We start from the raw sequence: 16,231 nt of genomic DNA, 5'->3' as shown, positions 1-16,231 counted from the left end.
AAAAAATGCGCGCGTCTTTGCCTATCCTTTGATTGCCAAAACTCAAGTCTGTAGTATGAGCGTGTGCTAGTCTAGTGGGCTTTATGCACTCTGCCAGCCCCTATTCCACTTTTGTCTTTTTGATTTTTTCCTTCGAATCTACTGAACTGAGCACAGGTGGGCGGGAGCGTAGGCCTGATTGTGATCCGTATTCAGACCTGCAGGGTCTCCTGTGCAGCTTTATCTCAAATTCCCATCGTCGGTGGTGGCTGTGCCCCCCCCCCGTCCCACTAGTGTATATCTGCCTGTATGCCACTTCTCACATAACGGGCCTGCTGGGCTACCTGCTGTTTTTCTGCTGAGCTGCCTAAATTCCACTTAGTCTTCTTGATGGCTCTGGTTGCTTAGTCTTACTTAGTTTCACACATGAGTTTCTAGCCTGTAATAAATCTGGAACTTAGCAGTGACTGTGGCTATAAGAAAACTGTAGAATGTTGTGCCCCACATGTTAAACAACTTTCATCCTTGGAATTTTTTCATTACTGACTTGGCAGCACCTTCTACATGCTTTGTTTTCTCCCATATTTTCACCACTCTCTGCTCAGTTTCATTTCCCCGCTGCTTTTCCATTGTCTGAAACTTCTGCTTCAGTGTGCCTCATGTTGTGCTTGCAGTCGTTTGAGCTTCAAACCATTGATGGGTGTCTTTATTTAACCATCATGGTACTATCGAATTGCCTTACCAATGTCTAGGGGTCTGGAAAAGGTAAAGCTGGCATTCCCCACCCCCCCACCCCCATTTGCAAATCATAGAGGTACCTTCTCTCTTCCTGTAGGATGCTGGAGGCCAACAGATTGGATTTCTGCTGGGCAGCTGTGGCATTGCTTTGGCCCTCACCACAGAGGTTTGCTTAAAGGGTCTCCCCAAAACGCAGAACGGAGAGATCGTACAGTTCAAAGGTTTGTTGTTGTTTCATATGGTGCTTTCACTCTGTGCGATGTGTTTACAGAATGACATTCCCGTTTCCGAAATGGGAGCAGTAAACTGAGGGAAGGAAAAGAGGTAGGCGTGGGAGGTGCACGATGAATGAGAGCACTGCGTTGCTGTTGAACACTGCACTGCTGTTCAGTAGCAGACAGAATTCACCAAGGTTGTCAAAGATAGTTTATTGAAGTTAAGTGTCTGACTAGCAGTTAGCATTTAAATGCTGTAAGGAGACTCCAATTGCCCCTAGAGCTGAGCTTCACTCTAGATTGGCAGAAGTAGTTCTTGAGCTTGGCTTTCCAAAGCATATACCTTTTCTGGCTTTGTTATCTGAGATCCTTAAACTGGAATAACCAGGTGTTGAAATTGGGGCCTTTGGGGGGGGGTGTTAAAAAAATTCATATAAATATACATGTTTCTTTCCTATTAACTGTCATCTCCTTAAAACTATACACATTCAAGAGTACTTCTGGTTCTTTAGTCTATAGCTGGCAAAGATTTAAACATGACTTTAAGAAAAGGAGAATGGGGATATGAAATACATAGTTAAAGGTACATAAAATAATCAAGCTGTATGAATTACATTGTTTGTTCCAAATGTTTTCCGGGTCCTTTTTCGTGCACAGTATACATTCTTCTACTGAACTGTAGCCCATATGGTTTTTAAAAAAATGGTAGGGTCCTCAGTGGCTTATAAACCAAGCATCAGCTATTGAAAAAATGCAGTCCCATGTTCCTTGAGCTTTAACATACCCTAGGGCCACTTCTGTCCGTGCACAAAACCTCTGTGTAGCTATGTGTAAAAATTAGTATCTGGCATCTTTACACCAGTTATGCAGTTACAGCGAAACAGAGTATCAGATAATTGTTGTTTTTTCTACATGGCAAGTCATCTCTGTTTAGGAAGAGAATGTCTTGTGTGAAGCCTTTTTGTGTCTTTCTCTTGTGGTTCCCAGTAGCCTTAGCCTAAGCTGTTAGCTGGTGTATCTCTTTTCCAATGGTTGGGGGGGGGGATTAGAAACCTAGCATTTTTTAAAAAATAAAGCTAAATCTGGATTTCTAGGACTGCAACAGAGAGAAGTCAAAAGATTCTGTGATGTGAACCCATCCATAAAGAAGTCTAACTTCACTGTGTTTAAAGACTTTTCTCTGGTTCTAGGTTGGCCTAGGCTCAAGTGGGTGGTAACAGATTCCAAGTACCTCTCCAAATCGCCAAAGGACTGGCAGCCCAACATTTCAAATGCAGGGACTGAACCAGCTTACATTGAGGTATGTAAGGAATGAAATTTAACAAAACACACTGCAACCTGTGGCTATTGAAATTGTAGTGTCCCCAGGCTGTTTCAAACATTTAGGTTTTTGCCAGTAAAAACTGCATATCCTCTTCATGTGCCCTCTTTAAATTGTATAATGTAAGCATCACTTAAGGATCTTCACTGAGCTGTGGATCTGCCCTGTTAAATACTGATGGTATAGTTTCCACTGGAATGCCGAGAAAGTTACCAGTTAGCTGTATTGTCGAAGGCTTTCACGGCCGGAGAACGATGGTTGTTGTGGGTTTTCCGGGCTGTATTGCCATGGTCTTGGCGTTGTAGTTCCTGACGTTTCGCCAGCAGCTGTGGCTGGCATCTTCAGAGGTGTAGCACTTCAGAGGTGCTACACCTCTGAAGATGCCAGCCACAGCTGCTGGTGAAACGTCAGGAACTACAACGCCAAGACCACGGCAATACAGCCCGGAAAACCCACAACAACCATTACCAGTTAGCCTTGCTTAAGATCATTAATTCCAGCAACACTGGCTTCTTTCCTTATAGTTTGCTCACATTATGCACTGTGACCATTCTGTTGAGATTGGATTTCTTTCCTCTGGGCTGGTAGTAAGGAGGACTAACGTTAACTCGAAAAGCTCTCTTCCCTCTTTTTGTGTGATCGTCGTCTATTCAAGCAGATCTTCCCACTTATTAAGAGTGGCATCCCTTTCTGCACTTCCAGTTAGGGGAATACTTTAGAACTTTGTTCTGGAACTCCTTGCAAAAGGGTCTTTTTATCCTAGGAGTGGGGTCTCATTCCCACACCAGTTTCCTTGCATATTTCTGAGAGAATGGGAAATGGTGCAGGGTAGTATGCTGCTTGCTAGCACTCTCTCTTTCTCCCTCTCTCAGTGCACACATTGCCTTCATCTTTATGCCTCTGTATGGTTAATGTTAGTTTAACTTAATTAATCCCTAATAATCGCCCCCGTAATCGCCGAGCCCCTTGGTACACGGAGGAGCTGCAGCGACGGAAACAGGAACTGAGACGACTTGAGTGCGTGTGGCGGCGATCTTGTGACGAGGAAGCAAGAACATCTTATAGGTTGCTTATGAAATCCCATGAGATGGCAGTGAAAGCTGTGAAGAAGGAATTTTACCACCTTCCATTGCATCAGCTAGCTCATGCCCGGCTAAATTGTTAAATGTGGTATGCTCATTGGTCTCCCTTTCAGGTGGAGACCTTCAAAATTTGAATTCGGCTATAAGCTGTGAGGCTTTTGCGAGCTTTTTTGCTGATAAAATCTTGTCTCTCCGCAGTGATTTACTGGCCACAGTTGATACAGTTTGTGAACTTGAGGCCCCTTGGCCGTCTTTGGGGCTGATACTCGATCACTTCAGCCCTTTTCCAGGGAAGAGGTGGACAGGATTCTGCGGGTAGTGAGGCCTACCACATGCCCCCTGGACCCATGTCCGTTGTGCCTAGTGAAAGCCAGTGTCAACGGATTACGGGATTCCCTGGAGGCCATTGTTAACTTGTCCCTGGGCTCTGGGGTTTTTCCCAGGGCACTAAAGGAGGCTGTGGTGAGGCCCCTTTTAAAGAAACCATCATTAGATCCCGCAGACCCGCTCAGTTATCGCCCGGTCTCGAACCTCCCGTTTCTGGGCAAGGTGATTGAGTGGGCGGCAGAGAAACAACTGCAGAGTTTCCTCAAGGAGACCACAGCCCTAGATCCCTTCCAGGCTGGTTTTTGCCCGGGACATGGGGTGGAGACATTGCTGGTTGCCCTCACAGACGATCTTCGCAGACATCTGTATCGAGGTGGATTGGTGCTGCTGATTTTATTAGATCTTTCAGCAGAGTTTGATATGGTCGTTTACAATCTTCTGACCCACCGCCTTGCCGATGTGGGAATTCAAGGGACGGCACTCTTTTCTTCACAGTCAGGGACAGAGGGTGGTGCTGGGGGAGAAGTTATCATCCCAAAGGCCACTAATATGTGGTGTGCCACAAAGGGCGATACTCTCCCCATTATTATTTAACATCTATATGCACTCCCTCGCCTAGTTGGTGCGAAGTTTCGGGCTTGGGTTTCACCAATATGCGGACAACACCCAGCTATATCTGTTGATGGATAGACGGCCTAGATAGGCCCCAGATATCCTGGAGCATGCTTTTGAAGCCGTGGGCGGATGGTTGAGGCAAAGTTGGCTGAAACTAAACCCTGCGAAGATGGAGATCCTGTACTTGAGTTGCAGTAATGTGGTTTCGGAACCCCGGCTCCCCACAATCGATGAGGCGGTGCTTACACCGGCTCCGAGAATTAGGAGCCTGGAGGTGATCCTGGTTGCCTCCCTGACAATGGAGGCCCAGGTCACTGCGGTTGCAAGGCCTTCTGTTTTCCCCCTCAACAGACCAGGCAGCTTGCCATGTATCTTTCGTTCCATGACTTAACTACAGTGGTCCAGTCAATGGTCACCTCTAGGTTAGACTATTGTAACCCACTCTATGCAGGGCTTCCCCTGAACCTGATCCAGCGGTTACAGCTGGTGCAGAATGCGGTGGCGCATGTCATCACCAGAATACCAATGTATGTGCATTTAACTCCGGTATTGCGTCAGCTGCACTGGTTACCGATGGAGTACCCGATCAAGTTCAAGGTTTTGGTATTAACCTATAAAGGCCTATATGGACTGGCACCGGCATATCTGCAGGACCGCCTCTCCCCATATGGACCCCAGAGGACTCTTTGTTCTAGCAATAAACACTCTTAAAGGTCCCTGGCCCCTGGGAGGCCCACCTGGCATTGACCAGGGCCAGGGCCATCTCAGTCCTGGCCCCAGTCTGGTGGAACGCTCTGTCCAATGAGACCAGGGCTCGGCAGGATTTGTTATCTTTCCGCCAGGCCTGCAAGACAGAGCTGTTCCGCCAGGGCGATGCTAGGCGGTGCCCCCTGGCCAGTTGAGTACAGCACATGCCCTCCCTACTAGTAACACCACCCATCTATTAAATATTCCCTGCTAGGGTGATCTGGAGATGGTAAAGGGTGGTCGGTTGGATTATTATGCTGCTATGTATATGTATATGCATTTTAAATATGTAATTTTGACTGTTTTATTGTTTTAAACCATATTAACTGTTTAATGTAATTTTAAATTGTATGTTGGTTGTAATCTGTCCTGAGCCTGCTGGTGTGGGGAGGGCAGAATATAAATTGAATATTAATTAATTAATTGATATGCAGGTCCAATGCAAAGTCATTGATTGATTTTGATACATTCTTTTCCTCAGTACAAGACGAGCAAGGAAGGGAGTGTGATGGGTGTCACAGTGTCCCGAATAGCCATGTTGTCGCATTGCCAGGCTCTGTCTCAGGCCTGCAATTATTCTGAAGGTGAGTGCTGTGCTTCTCGAATGTCTTCTATACAGGGGGAAGGAGGGGTTGTGTCCTAGCAGATCATTTTCTGCTGTGAAGTCCCAGCCCTGATGCAAAGTTCTGTGCTTATTGGGTGCTGTGGACTTTGTCCTGTAAATCTAAATGATCACCTGCAAGCCGGTTTGCACTATCAAGTGCTTCAGTGTGACCATGTGCTTGCGTACCTAACCTCATGGAGAGTGGTGCTGATGATCCAGGTCATATGCTCCAGTTGCCACTAGTCATATGTTAAGCGCTACCTATTCTCATATAAATCTACTTGATCACTACGGTCATCTTTTGAGGCCCTGCTTCCGTGCCTGAGATTAGATGGGTAGCAACCCAAAAAAGGCCTTTTAGTTGTAACACCAAAATCACGGAATTCCCTCTCCAGAGAGATTCATCTGTCCCTTTCTATCATTCTCTTCTGCTAGCAGCTGAAGACCTTTTGTTTGTTTGGTTGGTTGGTTGGTTGGTTGGTCTGTCTGGTGTAGTTGTGCTAAGGGGATATCAAGCTAGCCTTGAATCCAGCTAGCCTTGAATCCAGCTAGCCTTGAATCCAGCTTTCTGACTCAAGGTCAGGGTTGTCAGGCTGTGGATGACAGGCTGTGGCAGACAGATCCCTGAATCATTGCAGCAAGACACAGGTCCTTGGTTAAATGACTTTATTCAGAAATCAGATCTTTTCCAGATGCACAGGTCCATAGGTTTACTTAGAGGCAAAGAGCAGCTAAGCAGTACAGCTTCTTTGAAAGGAATAAAGGCTTGAGGAAAGTACAGGTCTAAATACTCAAACATTCCCCTCCCTTCTAAACCACAAGTTTGAGCAGGAAGAAGTCTGGGAAACTTTTCTGGAGTTTATACATTAGTTAGACAAGATATAGAGAACTGTAACATTTCAGACATTACAAGGTCATTTCAGTGAGCTTCAAAGGAAGAGATTACCCATAGCTCTCCCAGTTGTGTCCCCAGGCTGTGAGAGGGAGAAACAAAAGTGATGCATACAGTCAATTAAATCAAACAGTGATGTACCTAGCAGTTGCAATAGGAAATCAGACAGTAATACAGTATTAGCGTTTAGCACTCCTAGAACTATGACATGGGTGTAGGGGCTACAGACATGACAAGGGTAAGCTGATCTCTTCTTAGTTAAGACGAAGTGATAAAATGAGGCCTGTGCATTGCCATTTGTTAAAATGTCATCCTGTGATGGAGAAACTGATGTTCATCTGCGGTCTTCCTGTGCAGTCCCATGTGGCGCATGTGCAGGCCTGCCGACTTCGGAGATTTTTACAGCTCGAAACCACTAGGGGGAGCCCTTGCCTCTCAGTGCGCATGCACCGCTGCCTTTCTCGCCGAAAATGGCCTATAAGAGGCGGAGCGCCCCCGGGGTGTCCTCAGTTCCTCTTTTGCCGCCGATGCAAGAGGATCTAGCTCAACCATTTCTTCAGTGGATAGAGATGTGTTCCTTTCTACAAAGATGTCGGAGAAAGCTTTGTTTAAGCACTGTGTGTCCTGCGATCGAAAAATGACTTGCTCGGGTGGACACTCGAATTGCCTGTATTGCCTGGAGGAAACCCACAACACGCAGGCTTGTTAAGTACTGCTGCACCTTCACTCCAACGGCCAGAGTAGAACAGGCGGGTAGACTGCAGGCCTCCTTATGGCAGTGAGCCATGGCGGCAATGGACCCACCAACTTCATCTGAGAACCCTACTGTGTCTGGTTCAGCTACCCAACCTGAGCCTGGGTCCTCTGGAGCCAGAACACCTCGCTCCCACTCGTCCCTGGCCCACTCCGAATCCAGACCACCTTCGGAACCGACTGCTGCGTCGGTTTGGAGTGCTTCGGAACTGACGGCACCTACCCAGTCTGATCCTTCGGGTTCGAGAATTCCATGCAGACCGTCTTCCATGCCGGTGGTGATTCCTGATCTCTCTCCACAGCCCCAATACAATGGTTCTGTGGCCTCAAGATTGTCGGATCCAAAGACCTCCAAGAGTGGCTCGACTTCGAATAAGCCTTGGAGTTGACGCAGCAGCAGCACAGTGGTAGACCATCTCGGGTTGCAGGGAGACAACCACGAGTGGTCCCTTTGAGACGAATATTTACATCCCATCTTTTCAGACTGGGGTTTTCCCGACATGGACCTTTTTGCCTCGGAAGAAAACCACAAGACTCCCAACTAGTGTTCCAGAGGAGGAATAGGCCTGGAGTCTTTTGGGGACGTTTTTCAACTTACATGGTCCAATCGCCTCTTCTACATGTTTCCCCCGTTTCCCCTTCTAGCCAGGGTCCTCAGCAAGTTGCAGGCCGACAGGACGTCAGCCATCTTAATAGCCCCGTACTGGCCTCGACAGCCTTGGTTCCACGCTCTTCTGAGGCTTCAGAGTTTACCACTTTCCAATGACACCAGATCTACTGTCGTGGAGAGGGGTGCCCCACCACAAATTAGAGAATCTCAAACTGACAGCCTGGCTGATCCTCCAGGACAGGCCTTCTCTGAGGGAGTGACACGTGTGCTTGAGAATGCTAGGCACCTTTGGCGCCTTTGCCAAAGGTGGTTTCAAAATTTCACGTATCGCAGGAAATTTCCCTACCTGTATTTTTCCGGGATCCTACCACAGAAGCAGAGAGGGCCCTCCATACTTTGGATGTGCGGAGGGCTCTCCTCTTTTACTTGGACTGGGTATAGCCCTTTAGGTTAGACTCTCACCTTTTTGTATGTTTTTCGGGCCCTAAGAAGGGTAATAAAGGCCAGCTCACAAACATTGGCTCGGTGGGTGGTTCAAACAATTTTATTGTGCTATAAGACTGCAGACTTACCTTGTCCGTTGGCAGTTCATGCCCATTCCACCAGGTCTCCGGCTTTTTCAGCAGCCCTCCTGAGAGGTGTTCTGCTCCAAGACATCTGCAGGGCAGCGACCATGGCCTCACCGGACACATTTGTGAAGCGCTATGCCTTGGACGTCCGAGATAGGAAGGAAACAGCAGTGGGCACAGCAGTCCTACGATCAATCTTCCTGTGACGAGTCTGCATTACCTCCACCCAGGTATTTAAGCTTTATAATCTCCCTTGTGGGACTGCACAGGAAGACCGCAGATGAAAAACAGTGTTTCACTTACCTGTAACTGTTGTTCATCTAGATCTTCCATGCAGGCACACATGCCCTCCCTCCTTCCCCACTAACACTCTTGGTTCTTACCTCGGGGTATGACGGCAAAAGAGGACTGAGGGCACTACGGGGGCGCCCCGCCTCTTGGAGGCCGTTTTCGGTGGGAAAGGCGGCAGCGCATGCGTGCTGAGAGGCAAGGGCGCCCCCTAGTGGTTTCAAGCTATAAAAATCTCTGCGAAGTCGGCAGGCCTGCGCGTGCACAGTCCTATGTGTGCCTGCGCGGAAGACCTAGATGAACAACCGTTACAGGTAAGTGAAACACTATTTTTTCCTGGCTTTTTGATGCCATCTTAAAATCTGGGCTTTATGGGCAGGGGGGACATGACTAAGGTCTGGCCTGGCTATGGAGACTGGGGAGGCTGGTCCTAACTCAGGAGGAGGGAGGAGGAAATCCACCTCTCTGGAGAAGGGTTTTAAAAGAGGTTTTAAAAGATCTGCAGTCTTTTGTGTGGTGTGGTTCATCTGGAGAAATGGGGAAGGTAAAGGACTGCCTTTTCTTTGTTCCCTAACTCTCCAAGTGTGCCCCCATCTTGAAAGATGCTAAGGTAACTCTCAAGTGCTATAGCTAGATATTAGTAATTTCTTTTCCTTTTCCTTTTTAGCTGCTAGCCCTAGTGTGCTCTTATCTTCCTATATATTGTGTGCTCTTTTTGTCAAAAGATGTCCTCACCCAGCTGGCCCACGACTCATCCTTTTGCTAATCTTAGCACATGGTCAGAGGTTCACCAATTTCCAAAGGGCAGGTGAAAATTGGAATCTACATGTTTGGTGATGGCAGGGAACGGAGGAAACGATGGCCGAGAGGGAATGAGAGTTCTTCCACCCCACCTGGCACAATAAGCAATACCTCCCTGGTTCTCTTTGTCCCTTCCTCCCGTTCACGTGCTTACATGTTTTTTTTTTAAAAAAAAAATTATATATGTATTTATATATGTTAATTTAATCTTGTTTTAATATTTTTATCGTTCACTGCCTTGGGGATAAAAGTGGTGGCTTTAAAAATGTTTTAAATAAATATCAAGAGATGATCTATTTCCTGGTTTAACACTAGCCTTTCTGTATGTAATTCGGTTACCTATACAAACAACTGCAAAGAGCATTGAGGCAGCATGAACTGGCTTAACTGCAACTCCTGTACGCCAAAGAGAAGCATTTTTTTAGTTTCCATTTCTATAAGTGGTCAGTACATCTGAAAAGTGCCCCTGCCACTCTTTTCCAGCATGCTAGACCATTCTGATAAAGCAAAGCATCATGATGGACAGAATACATAGGAGGCGAAATACTTCCATCAGTCTCTCTTGGACAGTCCTGGAAGGCTGTTCAGCAGCTTACAACAATTATTACAATAAAACAGAACAAAGCAACTCTGGTACAGTTCTTTCCTCTCCCTTTCAGAAGTGCGTGTGAAACATACGCAGATTGCCACTTTTGCTTTCTCATTAAGATGTTAAGTATATACAGGGAGGAGAACATTTGGTTTCTCAAAGCTTAAGCATGACAATACAAGAGGAACATTGACGCTTGCAGCACACCTGGAACAGCCTTATACCTAGCCTTTCAGCACTGTGTGAAGTTGCATCATGGGACTGGTTTTTCAGACCCCTGTATATTTTTTGTTTTAGGTGAAACCATAGTGAATGTCCTGGATTTCAAGAAGGATGCCGGCTTGTGGCACAGCATGCTTACAGTGAGTGAGCATTTTGAGGAGATGGGAATCTGTTTTTTATAAACTTCCTTCAGCCTAGGTATACTGTGTATGGGGATTCTGAAGAACTGTGTGACACAGTGGAGTGTGAAATGGGATAATCTGGAGAATTTCAATAAACCGAAGGTAAGATGACTCACGGAGGTGCATAACAGGTCAGTAAGGGCAGGGAGACATGGACAGTTTGGTCAGCCCCTGTCTGTGCGCTCTGCTCGTCCCTCCTTCCCATTCCAGCCTCAGTATGACCTCCATGAACCATCCTACTTTGTCAGTCATTGATTCCAGTGTTGGCAGAAGAATGCAGGTTTGAATGATTAATGCCACTTCCAACAGTTTGAGGTTCCCGGCTGCTGTTTGTGGGGATTTCTTGTTATAAGTTTCCTGGCCCCTTGATGGAAGAAAAACCAGGAGCCTTGTCTCCGTGGAACGTCGCCAGAATGTCTTGTGGCACGAGGTCGCCTGAGCTAGACCCAGCTTCTCCGGATGTGCCTGTTATCTCAGATGTGAGGCTTAGGGGGGGGGCGGGGGGGAAGGGGGGGAGGATTTTAGCATCCTGCTGCCTGAGAATCTATTTAATTGGGCATTATGTACTTTGTTAGTACTTTTTAAAAAACTTATTTTAGTTGTGCAAGTACTACATTTTAAATCTATTACGCTGCTTTTGTTTTTTTCTGAAATTTTGTTACCTGACCCAAGAGTAAATTGGGTGTGAAATCACAAGGTGTCAGTCATTTCCTTTTGGAGTGAAGATTTGTTTTCTGTTTTCTGAAGATACAAGAAGTTTTGGGACATTAATTGCTGTGCTGGTTGAGGGTGTTCAGCTGAGTTTTTAGAAAAAGATGTCTCAGCATGCGCTTGGAAATACGGCGTTCCTGCTGTTGTGCTTTATTGCCATGCAGATGTGTGTTTTTAATAAGTTTGGCTCTCTCTTTTTTGCCTTTCAGAGTGTAATGAACAAGCTGCACACCATCAGCGTGCCCTATTCTGTGATGAAAACCTGCCCTCTTTCTTGGGTACAGAGGGTTCACACTCACAAAGGTAGCGTAGGAATTGTAGTACAATAGTCTTCTTCAGCATATTTAGTCCCTGATGAAAAAAGTAGTTTCTTTGGGTGTGGTGGGTAACATCTGAGATTTTCCAAAGATGCCCAAGTTCTCCAGCCACACAGAATTGGACAAGAAAAAAGGTGAAAGATCCCACAGCATTTGTGCCCTGGCAGAATTGCCTCCTCAGTTCTTCCGCTTCTTCTTCTTTGAGAATACCACCCCTTTGACTTGACTGATTTTCATACATTCCATTCATACCACTATAATAGAAGAAATAGCAGATATGCCTGCGTTCCTATGCTTTTGGTACATCCCACAATCTGTGGATGCGAGCGAACATCTTTTCTATATCTCCATCACCCTACCAGTCTTTTCATGACCCAAGAAAAATTATTCTCAGGGTTGTAGGACTTGTGGATCCGGAGGCTGCAGTAGTGAGGGGGGAGGGACTGAAATCACCCATTCCTTTCCCATTAGCAGAGCTGTACTGATGGAAGAGATGGGGCAGTTTCATCACCTTCGTACTGCAGCCTTCTGACCTACATGGCTGCTACTCCAAGCGAGTCTCATGACCGCAGGAATAAACTTTCCAGTGGTCAGAAGAGACTACTAGGAGGAGAAGAGTGCAGGAAAGCTGAGGTGGACTTACCTTGGGATCCAGCCCCTTGACTTCTCTTGTCTCTTATTCTTCTGGGCTGCAGCTAAAGTAGCTCTGGTGAAGTGTCGAGATTTGCACTGGGCCATGATGGCTCACCGGGACCAAAGAGATGTCAGCTTAAGTTCCCTGCGGATGCTGATTGTAACTGATGGTGCTAACCCCTGTAAGTAGTTCTTGTCTTCTAGTGCTCACCTGGCTTTTCTCCCCACAGTCTTTACAACTGTGGCCAGCTGTGGTCCTCTGGGCTTATGGTGCTGTAAAATGTTTTCATATATGAATGCATGAGAATGTGTGCTTTGAGGTGCATGCGCTCACATTCACAAGGTTGCAGAGTCATCCTTGAAATATGATCCTACTGAAAACATGTCTGAGACGGTGCATATTTAGCAACATAATCCAGAGTTTTATTTATCCAGACTTGTTAGAGCCGCGGTCTTCTGATTTGGTTCTCATATTTGTGAGAACTGAAAAGGGAATTGCATCGCACTGATGACTGAAGTGAGAGAGAGAAATGATGTGGCTGTTCGTCCCACTGCTTTTAAGCGTCTGCTTCCTGCCTTCAAAAGCCAGCAGTGCGGCCGACGTTGAAATACAGTGTTTTTTAGAGACTTAAGCTAGGAGCTTTGCAATACAAGGAACAATTATGAGGTTCTTTGTTTCTTGTTGCTCCTGCTTGGAGTTCATTTACATTCTTTGTTCCTCTCGTGTCACAGTGGAAAAATGGAAAGGCATGTTTATATTTTGAGACATGACTTTTTCATAAAATGTTTCCCTCATTGCAAAATTTTAGAGGAAAAAGGGTAAATATAAGCTGCTGCTTGCATTACTTAATTTGCAATTTAACATGCAGGCTCTTTGCCATATTTTTCATACAGTTTCTATAATATCTGCTGTATAGAACAGTGATTAAAAAAAAAACCCTCACCTGTTCGCAGAGCCCCACGGTTGAGTTGCAAGCCCTTATAGAACTGCTGTTCTCTCCCTGCCTTTTGGAAGGACCTGCTACTAGTGTGTCTGCATAGAGAGCAAGGGTGCCATGCCTTCTGTCTCTCTGCATGCCTACTTAGGGAGAGGTCAGGCAATGAGGCAACAACACTCAGGGGTGGTGACGATACCTTGATGTCTGTGAGGTGTGACCCTTTACTTGCTCCTCACTATGTCCTGGTGCTCAGAATGTGTCTCCTGCCAAAGCCTAAATACGGACAAGGTTGTAACTCTGGCTCCCTCTCTTCCTGTCATGTAGTTTCCTAGCACTCGCTTGTAGTTCAGTATGTTCCATATGGCCACCTCAGAATTAAAGGTGGGACCCAGTTTTAGAGACTGGAAAAGTTGAACACTGCTGCTTCAGAAACACAGGTGTGCTGAATGTAACCTGGGAATCTTTGCTCTACTGTACAGCAAATTGGGTGTTTGAAGTGTGTGTGTGTGTGTGTGTGTTATGTGCAGAGTTTGTAACTTGCTCCTCTTGGCGCGTGACAACTTCTGGTATAGTACCATGACTGAGAGACTAAGCTATGGAATTGGGACATCACTCATGAAGATAGGGTGGTAAGAACCTCACTCATGAAGATAGGGTGGTAAGAACATTCTCCCAGGTTCAACCTTCTCAGTTGCAGAAGTAGTGATAACAATTCTAACTCACTCACAGGATTGCTGTAAAGGTTACAGCAAGATAATGTACGTGGAGCGCTTTAGCCACATGACTGCACAAATGCTTTGGAACATTAAGCATTATTATTACTATTAAAGAGGGGAAAAATTTTATGTACAAAGAACATTTTTGCTAACTCTTTTTATCTATAATGATTCATCACGTCTGTAGCTAAACTGCTTTCTGATAGAAAGATCTCTTGTACATTGCCTCTTCCCAAGGACAGATAACCTCAATGGCATTGTCAAAGTTGTAAGAAAAAGAGCAGAGTTTAGTAGTGCTTGGAAATTTCCTGGCACAAACTGCAGATGTGGTTCCTTGAATTTAGTTTCCATTCATGCTGTAGTAATGAGGCATGCACAAACATCATCTGAGATTTTTTTCATTAAAAAAGGAGTTGCCTGTGGGAGAATAAAAAGAAAAGAGAGAACCATCCACTGGCGCCGTAGCAAAGATGACATGGGGGCATGTGCATGTTTAAATTGCTCACAGGGGATGACTCCAAGGGTCTTTGAAAGAAACGAGCAACAGATTTGCATAGGGTAGCTGCTGCTTATGGGGCTTAATTGAGTATCTGACCAGATGGTGCTCACAAGAGGGTAGGATATGAATGCCATTAAGACAGTGGGAGGGAGGGAGGGAGGGAGGGAGGTGGGCTGCACCAAGAGATGGGTACACATCTTTAGAGTGTAGGAAGAACCTCTGAGATCCTGTAACCTTCTTCCACAAAATGTTTTCAGAGTCACAAAGATTCTGCAAAAGGTTCTGTCCTTGTAAGGCATGGTTCTTCTGAAATGCGATGCACAAATTGACGCTTTAATTTAATTCTCAAGTTTTTATTAAGCTTTCCTGAATAGCTGCTTTTCAGATAGGCCTGCACATGATGATACAAGATGCTCAAGGTTTCAGAACTACATTACAGCACCTTAATTAAATGAAGCGGCCGTATTCTACAAAGAGGCACTCTATTAGAGCGCTTACACTTGTCTGCCATGCACTAAATCCTTTGGAGATCTTGATATATGTAGGAGGGGTCATATAAATTGTACATCCTGTGGTTTTCTCAGCTATCGTTGTGTTTCTGTTAACCCCTGATGCTCATTTTAAAATGAGAGTGCTTGCCTTCCAGGGTCTGTGTCCTCCTGCGATGCATTCTTGAGCTTGTTCCAGAGCCATGGGCTTAAACCAGAGGCAATATGCCCTTGCGCAACATCTCCTGAAGCCATGACGGTAGCAATTCGGAGGTACGGCCATGTCTCCTTTGTGCCGCTGGGCTTAATAATAACAATAACAACAACAACATTCGATTTATATACCACCCTTCAGGACAACTTAACGCCCACTCAGAGCGGTTTACAAAGTATGTTATCATTATCCCCACAACAACAAACACCCTGTGAGGTGGGTGGGGCTGAGAGAACTCTAAGAGAGCTGTGACTAGCCCAAGGTCCCCCAGCTGGCTTCAAGTGGAGGAGTGGGGAATCAAACCCAGCTCTCCAGATTAGAGTCCCGCGTTCTTTAACCACTACGCCACTATACCAAACTGGCTTAGGTTTTAAAGGACAGACTGCTAGATGACAAGTGTGTTTGAGGACTTTTTTTTAAAAAAATGCAGAATAATTTCTGACTTCTGTTCTCAAAAACTGGTGGCTTGGGGTATTCTTCACTTCGGATAAATGAGACATTTATGGGGGAAGGATTCCCCTCATAAATTTTCTTCATCCATTTTTTGTTTATGGTGGTTAACAAATAATGATCTTTAGTTTTTGCTTACCAGAAAGCATGACTATAAATACAATGGTTACAAACTGTGATTACAAACAACTTTTTATTGCTATAATCTGACAAATGTCATATGAAATGAAAGTCCCTTTCATTCAAGTCCCTTTCAGTTTTGCTCCTTTCAAGTTTAGAGGCAACTAAAATTTTTGACCTTTTCTGTGAAATTTAATGTGAGGTGGTCCAAGAAATTAATCCAAACCTTGGTAGCTAATGAATCCCATTGTGTTAAAAACCCTTGCAGAAACACCCCCTAATGATTGGGGGTGAAAATATTATCTGAGTTAAGTGTTTAAAAAAAACCCTAGCAGAGTGTAGTGTCTTGATTGTGGTATATGAAGTCGGCTTTTCCTTCTCAGGCCTGGTGTTCCTGGGGCGCCCTTGCCCGGAAGAGCCATCCTGTCCATGAATGGGTTGAGTTATGGTGTCATCCGTGTGAATACTGAAGATAAGAATTCTGCCCTCACCGTGCAGGATGTTGGTCACGTGATGCCAGGAGGTGACGTCATCGTGGTCGCACAATATGGGAGGGCTGTGGTGTCTTGTTCCAAAACTATTAAAAGTAGTCACAAAAAATAATGGGATTA

The 16,231-nt window shown here is 45.6% G+C and overlaps 1 protein-coding gene across 1 annotated transcript in view; it reads left to right on the top strand.

The window, feature by feature from the left end:
• The window catches only part of DIP2B (disco interacting protein 2 homolog B), a 250,778-nt gene that overhangs the window by 179,995 nt on the left and 54,552 nt on the right, over positions 1-16,231 (top strand). Inside the window, exons 11-18 of the mRNA XM_054975565.1 lie at positions 815-938; positions 2,123-2,232; positions 5,506-5,608; positions 10,428-10,492; positions 11,455-11,548; positions 12,258-12,377; positions 14,995-15,109; positions 16,004-16,143. Of these exons, the coding sequence (XP_054831540.1) occupies positions 815-938; positions 2,123-2,232; positions 5,506-5,608; positions 10,428-10,492; positions 11,455-11,548; positions 12,258-12,377; positions 14,995-15,109; positions 16,004-16,143 (871 nt within the window). The remainder of the gene's footprint in view (positions 1-814; positions 939-2,122; positions 2,233-5,505; positions 5,609-10,427; positions 10,493-11,454; positions 11,549-12,257; positions 12,378-14,994; positions 15,110-16,003; positions 16,144-16,231) is intronic.

Source organism: Eublepharis macularius, chromosome 4 (assembly GCF_028583425.1).
Source record: "Eublepharis macularius isolate TG4126 chromosome 4, MPM_Emac_v1.0, whole genome shotgun sequence".
Taxonomy (NCBI): Eukaryota; Metazoa; Chordata; class Lepidosauria; order Squamata; family Eublepharidae; genus Eublepharis; species Eublepharis macularius.
Note: the sequence above shows the minus strand (reverse complement) of the source record. Positions and strands in the feature narration are given on the sequence as shown.